Below are 7,154 nucleotides of genomic sequence, written 5' to 3'. Positions count from 1 at the left end.
CGGATGGCTACAGCCACATGGCAACCCTCGGCTCGGCGCTTCGTACCTGCAGCTGCCGGTCAAGTCGTCAAGGCGGGCCGAGCAGTACCACTCGGTTACGAAGACCTCGGCACCTTGTACCCGCCCCCGAGGTCGACGGCGCTAAACAAACAAGCTTGCTCGCACATCAAGCAACTCCTTGCCTATCTTGATCAAACAACCAACATGAGCCCGGGATCACATCCGAGCGTGTTGGAGGCTCGGAATAGCCGGGTGCTATTGTGTATCGGTCCCTCCATTTCTCGCTGGGCGCCTTGTCCCACCTTTGGTTGTTCGAAGAAACTCACCCCCCCCCCCCACCTTAGCTACCTAATTATGTCGAACAACGAAGCCCGAATAAACTCAAGAAAGCAAAGAGTCCGACATGACCAAATCGCTGACTCTCGAGACAAGTTGACCTGTTGAAAGTATCATGCATTCCCAGCCATAGTCCTCCGAGCTCCGGCTGACTTCCGGGCCACAACAACCTTAACCTCTTCTCCGGGTGTATACACATGTCGAACCTGTCGACGTGGTTGATAGTACATTGTCGGCGCTGGTCGCAAAAGTTGTGGGACTGCTGTCGTCAGCGTCTTCTGTCTCGATATGTAGAAGTCTCTCGGCGTCATCGGGTAGCGGTATCGGACTAGATCAATGCCAAGTGTCCCTTGACCTGGTTCAAAACCTTGTTTGCTCCAGTGTGAGACCTACGAGGAGACGTTCAGTAGCGTGACCCGAACTTCCGGTTTGAGACGTAACAACAGTCTCGGGGCCTTTTCTTCCTTACCTACGACCAAAACACCATCGTAACTGACAATGCCAATTTCGGGAGATATGGCTCTGGAATAAACAAGCGAAAGGGGCTCAACCAGAGCAAGCACCTGACCGAGACCTGTGGTTACCCAGCGTTTGACAGGTTCGGGTTATAGGAGGCTTATGCAATCTCAATAAAGTACAGGACAGAAGCCATCCTTGCCGTGTGTTCAACTCCATGTTCCACCCGTTGATACGAGGCAACATCATGATAATGCTAGACACATTGACTCTCTGGCCGTCGGCTCGCGAGTCCGCCACGTTGCGGTAAGATGGTTCCCTCGGTGGAGTATAAAATAAGCCCAACGCCTGTCTCTGAGGGAGAGAAGACACATTCCAGCGGGCAGATTCCCCGGTCACTACATCGGCAATAACACGTCTGGCTGCCCACAAATCGTCTTCTATCGCGTCCGCATTTACCATCCCTAGACACCTTTAACCACGGCATCCCACTTTACGATGCGTTTCCTCCCGCTGCTCGTCCCCCTGGCCTCGGCCGAAACCCTCGGCTCCTGGACCATCTCCGCCCTCTCACGCCGTATGTCAACCCCCTTTCCTTCTTCTCAACAGCACCCCAACTTTCCCCCGTGCCCCCGACAAGAAAAACACAACTAACACCTCCATGTCATACCCTCCAGAATGCACCCCCTCCAACACAGCCTGCACCTACACCCTATCCCTCACCACCCCCGACCCCCCCAGACAGCAGCACCAGCAGCAGCAACAACAACACACCTGCACCTTCACCATCACCTCCCCCGACCCCGACCCCGCCAACCACCCCGCCAGCCACACCGACTTCACCGCCATCCCCTGCCACAACTCCAACCCCAACACCAACCCCAACACCAACAACGACAACGACATCAACATCCAGAACAAGTACACCTACACCCTCACCGGCTCCTGGAACCCACAGGGCTCCTTCCTCACCCTAGTCCCGACCGACCCGGCCGCTGGGCGCCATGCCTTCTTTGGGTATGGCGAGGCCGAGCTTGCGGGGGGACGGGTGGCGGGGCTGCGGAGGGCGGCGGTTTATCGTGTTGGGGCGTTTGATGGCGCTGGGGAGGACGTGGTTAAGGAGGGGGTTGGTTCTAACGGGGGTGGTGGTGGTGGTGGTGGTGTTAGGAGGGGGGTTGTTGAGAAGAGGGGAAGGATGCGTGTTGGGATGGAAATGATGGAGGAGGAGGGGAGTGAGATGATGGGAGGGGGGGTGGAGAGGGTTGGGAAAAGGGGTGACGCGGAGGAGGGTAGCAAGTGGCAGATCAAGGGGCTGACGCGGTGTGAGTGTTCCTGATTCCCCTGGGTAGGTTGAGGCTAACAATACCCGAACAGTCCCCGATATGGCCGCCAACACGACAACCTGGCAGTTCACCATCGTACACAGCGGCGGCGAAGAAACGCACTGCTCGCCCACGGCGCCCACTAGCGACCCGGTGGGCAGTTTCTACGGCATCCCCTGCGGCATCAACGACGACGCAGACTTCAAAGCTTCGTGGGGGTACAACAGTGACGCCGACAGCGCTGTCATGACGCTGTGCTAGTAAGTATTCCCTCAGATCATGCCGTCACTGTGACACGGACAGATTCCTGACGATGAGCCAGCGTGCCGAACGGAACAGACGCGTGGTTCGGGTACGAGCAAGTCTCTCACAACCAGTGGCTGGGAGATTCCAAGAAGGAACCGGTCTATTATACGGGTTGCGGTTGAGGAGCTAAAGCTGAGGCGAGGGTCGAGTCTATCGAAATACAAGGGGGCACACGTCGACTCACTGGACTGGTTCAGGTGCCACCTCTTTACAGCTTGTGACGTTCTTCTTTAGAAACCTACGCGGTGAATTCAATATGTGCGGTGGGCACAAAGTTAATTCGTTTGTCTGTGACTCTAGTATCGGAAGGGAGGGTATGGTGAGGGTAGACGGGGCTCCATTAAATAAAACTCTGTCCGAGCGAGATATCCGGCACCGTAGTAGCACGGGTAGCCTAGCATCGCATTGGGTAAGGACTTCTCGCCCTTCGGTTTGCGGCCCTGCTTACTCGGGCTTTCGCCCATAGACAACCAACCTACAGGTTCAACGGTCAGCACGACTCACATTCGACCTTGACACAGGACTTACACGGGCCAATAAGCATGTATGCTTCGGTCTTTCAAGTCCTTTCGTACACCGACAAGGAAGGTTTCCACCTCAGTGGCGGACCAGCCCAAGATATTGGTGAAGAGCATCAAGCTGACTCCCTGGATACCGGAAAGAATATTCTCCGAGGACCAGGCGCCTGGCAGCGGGTTAGCGAGTATCGTCCAAGCCGGTCTGGCTCTCCTACCTATCTCCTTGTGTTTGGCATCCTTGGCCCACGTGTTGACGGGCCACTTGTACTCGATCTGAACCACATCCTGGAACCCGGCATCTATCATTTGCTGCTTGTATGATGCCGCCGACCTCATCGAGGCGCCGTGCTTCTCGCTTGCCTCAACCAGATAGCGGTTCCACTGCGCGAGCGGGCAACCATCTGGCAAGCTGCCGTCATCACACGATAAAGGCAAGACATCGGCCAACTCGGCGTAGGCGCCTGGGTTTAGGAATCTAAATGGAGACGTGAGTATGAGGCATGGGCCTTCCTAGGTGATGCATAATGGCGTATAGGAAAAGGAGGTGCTTACTGGTAGCATCGCTCAACTAACCTAGGCCAGTTTTTGATGGACCCAGTTAGCATGCGGGCATATATGAAATCGAACTTTGTCACAAAGGTCCAGTCGCTTTCGAGGTCGTCGACGAAAAACTCGAGGTTGGGGGGGACACTAGTTTTGTGAGCATGATTACTGGCAGTGAGTGACACGAGCAACTCACAAGGTCGGCTGGATGGGGCTTAGATCAACACCGACGACCTGGCAACGGTCAGTGACTGATTGTACACACCACACGGATGGTATAGAATACATACTGATGCATCGGGGTGCTCGTCGGCTGGAGAGGGTTAGAGCCTGGGCCGACATCAACACTGAGGAACGTACCAAATTCTATGGCCCAGATGCCGGTCCCGGTGCCGGCATCAAGAACGCGGTTGAGCGGCCTGTCCTTTCCAGCAGGCGAGAGATACAAATGGTTATCTTGACACAGTAGGAAGAGGTTGTGCTGAAGGTCTGGTTGCTAGTGAGCACGGGGGATGCGGCATGAGGCCTTAGCACCGTGGCGTTGACTTACCCAAGCGTTCATTCTCTGTCTGAGCCGAGACCGTTAGCGGGTAAGGCTGCGCATGAAGGTGTCTCATAGCTTACTTCGTCATTTGGCAGGAAATAGGCGGCTTCTGTTGTGGAACATGTCAGCCAACCGGGGGTGGGAGCCGCATCTTGGGAGGACTGACCGCTTGCCCTATAGGCATGGTAGGTACGGCCATTCTCCTCGCGAAACTTGAAGATACTGGACGAGATGGACGTTGTGTCGCTCACGTCGGCCTAGAAACAGTGAGCACAACACATCTAAATTACATGTGCTGGCGTGGATCAACAGGCTAACCTACCGTGCTGAAGAGGGAATCGCCATCGCTGTCACGCTCATCATCCTGTGTAACACATCGAGATATCAGCGCTGTTTCCTATCATCATCATGCGCTGTCAACCCACATCGGCCTCGAGGGGTCCAATGTTGCCCGGCGGGCTCGCCGCGGAGAGCGGGCTAACGGGGCCGGGCGAACCGGAGGCGGCCCGTGGTGGAGACGATTTCGTAGCGTCGCGTGGGCTGGTGGGGCTCTTGGAGCCTTTTCGAGACGAGTCGCCCATCGTCAAGAGCAAGGGTTCCCAGAATGATACTTTCGTACGTTAAGCAGCAATGGTTTCAATCCCAGTTATGGAATCGACGGAAATACTGGAGATGGAGCGGCCGTGACGGGCGGCGGGCGGGCGGTGGTCACCTTTGAGCATTGGTGGCGTGGTCAAGTCAAGGGTTTTTTCAATCTTGCAACTTGCAGGCTCGGTTGCAGATTGCAGACTGCAAGCAGGTGGCTTTTCCGGCTCTTTCACCCGGAAGGGAGGGGTTACCAATCGAGGGACCAGAACATGCCTGGGTTCATGCGGGGACTGGCATTTGTGCGTGGATTTCGGCCAAGATTGCGACGTGTTGGTGCGAGATGCAGCACTTTGCAGGGAAACCAGGGAAAGAGTGGTGCGTGGGAGATGCCGAAGAGGATGGGATTGCAGGAAAGAACCAAGGGCTAACCCATTTGCAGGTAACTATTCGTACCTCCCGTTGAGGGGAGCCGGCGGCATTCACACCCCAAAGAACCCCACAATCCCGGGGCCGCTCTTGCTTCAGATACTCGTACCCAACGATACGGTAATTTATACCATCCCGATTGCTAATCGCTGGTTCTCGCCCTCCTCGTTACATCGTCTGATGCTTGCCGTAAACTGCGCCTCACCTCCACGACTGGCGCCGTAGGAACAAGATAAAAATACCCGCGCTTGTATTTTGGGGCAACGCGTCTCATTCTGTCTATTTTGGACCAAATAGGGGGAAGTTGCCTCAGAGTATCCTACTTTCCGGGCCTCTCGTACGAAGGCAATTCATGCCCGACCTGGACTTCACATCGTTTTACACATCCTCATACGCGTATTAGTCGTCACCAGCGACGTCAACATGAGGATCGGGTGTCTCCAGTTTGCGCCAAAAGTGGGCGATGTGCCAAACAACATTATGCGAGCCGAAGCCGTTCTCTCAAGGGCGGACCCGGACGACCGAGAGAACTTGGACCTCCTCGTCCTCCCTGAGATGGCCTTCAGCGGTACGAGCATTCTAAGCTCGGATGAGCATCTGGCTAACTCTGCTAGGCTACAACTTCAAGTCGAGAGAACACATCTCGCCGTATCTTGAACCGACCGGGTCTGGGGTCAGCTCCCAGTGGGCGCGCACCGCTGCACGTAAGTATAGCTGCACCGTCGCGGTTGGGTACCCGGAAAAGACCGAGAGAGCAGGGCGTGGGCCAGAATACTACAACTCCCTCGTCGTTGTCGACGACAACGGCGAGAAGCTGGCCGGTTATAGCAAGTCATTTTTGTACTACACAGACGCCACATGGGCCAACGAGGGACGAGGCTTCTACGGGGGGAAGCTGGGCCGCTTGGGACAGACCGCCTTGGGGATATGTATGTGAAGCCATAATAACGTCCCCCACAGAAGCTTTCCGCTGACAGTTCAGGCATGGACATCAAGTAAGAATGCCACAAACTCATCATGCCAGCCAACGCCCGACTAACAACCCAGCCCCTACAAATTCGAAGCACCCTGGGACGCCTACGAATTCGCCTTCCACGTCCTCCACGTGCGGGCGAACCTGGTCATCCTCTCCACAGCATGGCTGACCAACGACGAGCAGAGCGCCTTCCTCTCCTCCCCGGACGCACCCGACTTGAGCACGCTGGCCTACTGGGTCGCGAGGCTGGAGCCGGTCATCCGGGCCCACAGCTCCGAGGAGACCATCGTGGTATTCGCCAACCGCTGCGGGGTCGAGGACGAGGCCACATACGCCGGCAGCAGCGCCGTGATCGGGATCAAAGACGGCGAGGTCTCCGTGTACGGCATCCTCGGCCGCGGTGTCGAGGAGCTGTTGGTCGTTGACACCGAGAAGCCGCCGTTCGGGAAACTAGTCAACCCCCTCGCGGCGCCAGTGGCCGAGGAACCAGGAGCGCCACCAGCACCACCGTCTCCGGCAAGAGAAGACGACCCGGAAGACGGCCCGCCGAAGGGCCCCGGTCCGGGAGCTGGGCCAGGCTACGTCGACTCACCGACGCTGCCCTCAGGCTTCGCGCCACCGGCCTCGAGTAATAGAACAACACATCGGCTGGCCTCATCCCCGCGACCAGCCGCCTCATCCCCCCAACCAGCCGCCTTACCCCCGCGACCAGCCGCCTCATCCCCCCAACCAGCCGCCTTACCCCCGCGACCAGCCGGCACCGGCCCACACGCCCGCCCCAAACTATCCCTCCAAACCAACCTACCCATATCATCAGCCCCCATCGCCCTACCCTCACCAGACGACAGCACCCACCCGCTGTCGGCGATACCAATCTTTGTCGACGTCTACACACCCGACGAGCCCGACGAGCTTGACGAACCCGATGAGTCTTCCTGGCGGGACGGGGCGGTCAAGTTCGACTTGGGCGCGCTCTCGCCGTGGAGTGTGGCGAGTTGGCGCTCTTCGGGGTCGGTTTCAAATTCGGCTGCGTCGTCGCCGTTGGGGTCGCATTGTGGCGGGGTGATACGTGTGGCGGCGAGTCCGAGTGTTTTTAGAGGGGGGTTTTTGGGGGGACGGGGGGTTTGTGTTTGAGGGGT

The 7,154-nt window shown here is 57.2% G+C and overlaps 3 protein-coding genes across 3 annotated transcripts; 2 read left to right on the top strand and 1 right to left on the bottom strand.

The window, feature by feature from the left end:
- The first annotated feature begins 975 nt into the window (after positions 1–975).
- B0H64DRAFT_454985 (uncharacterized protein) lies at positions 976–2,915 on the top strand. The gene is made up of 4 exons (XM_062807290.1): positions 976–1,369; positions 1,470–2,114; positions 2,167–2,332; positions 2,437–2,915. The coding sequence occupies exons 1-4, from the start codon at positions 1,291–1,293 to the stop codon at positions 2,540–2,542; spliced, it is 996 nt and encodes a 331-aa protein (XP_062662711.1). The 5' UTR covers positions 976–1,290; the 3' UTR covers positions 2,543–2,915.
- Positions 2,503–5,035, bottom strand: B0H64DRAFT_387598 (S-adenosyl-L-methionine-dependent methyltransferase). The gene is made up of 12 exons (XM_062803219.1): positions 4,451–5,035; positions 4,348–4,389; positions 4,192–4,282; positions 4,106–4,134; positions 4,032–4,050; positions 3,842–3,970; positions 3,772–3,794; positions 3,678–3,715; positions 3,491–3,628; positions 3,154–3,413; positions 2,949–3,105; positions 2,503–2,895 (listed from the first exon to the last, which is right to left on the bottom strand). The coding sequence occupies exons 1-12, from the start codon at positions 4,604–4,606 to the stop codon at positions 2,865–2,867; spliced, it is 1,113 nt and encodes a 370-aa protein (XP_062662710.1). The 5' UTR covers positions 4,607–5,035; the 3' UTR covers positions 2,503–2,864.
- A 427-nt stretch (positions 5,036–5,462) lies between these two features.
- On the top strand, positions 5,463–7,149 carry B0H64DRAFT_316225 (carbon-nitrogen hydrolase; the record flags this gene model as incomplete). Its single annotated transcript, XM_062800278.1, has 4 exons — positions 5,463–5,607; positions 5,810–5,972; positions 6,087–6,574; positions 6,770–7,149. 4 exons carry the CDS (start codon positions 5,463–5,465, stop codon positions 7,147–7,149), a joined length of 1,176 nt encoding a protein of 391 aa, XP_062662709.1.
- Between the last annotated feature and the right edge of the window lie 5 nt (positions 7,150–7,154).

The sequence above is a fragment of the Chaetomium fimeti genome, assembly GCF_033439085.1.
Source record: "Chaetomium fimeti strain CBS 168.71 chromosome Unknown B0H64scaffold_2, whole genome shotgun sequence".
In the NCBI taxonomy this organism is placed as follows: Eukaryota; Fungi; Ascomycota; class Sordariomycetes; order Sordariales; family Chaetomiaceae; genus Chaetomium; species Chaetomium fimeti.
This window is presented reverse-complemented; position numbering and strand designations above follow the sequence as displayed.

What these genes read in the sequence shown, in the direction of transcription:
- B0H64DRAFT_454985 (XM_062807290.1), top strand. Translation starts at nt 1,291, where the DNA reads ATGCGTTTCCTCCCGCTGCTCGTCCCCCTGGCCTCGGCCGAAACCCTC. An exon ending in GATCAAGGGGCTGACGCGGT is followed by an intron (nt 2,115 to 2,166) that starts GTGAGTGTTCCT and finishes ATACCCGAACAG; the next exon opens with TCCCCGATATGGCCGCCAAC. An exon ending in GACTTCAAAGCTTCGTGGGG is followed by an intron (nt 2,333 to 2,436) that starts GTACAACAGTGA and finishes ACGATGAGCCAG; the next exon opens with CGTGCCGAACGGAACAGACG.
- B0H64DRAFT_387598 (XM_062803219.1), bottom strand. Translation starts at nt 4,606, where the DNA reads ATGGGCGACTCGTCTCGAAAAGGCTCCAAGAGCCCCACCAGCCCACGC. An exon ending in CCATGCCTATAGGGCAAGCG is followed by an intron (nt 4,135 to 4,191) that starts GTCAGTCCTCCC and finishes GTTCCACAACAG; the next exon opens with AAGCCGCCTATTTCCTGCCA. An exon ending in AGCCCCATCCAGCCGACCTT is followed by an intron (nt 3,629 to 3,677) that starts GTGAGTTGCTCG and finishes TCACAAAACTAG; the next exon opens with TGTCCCCCCCAACCTCGAGT.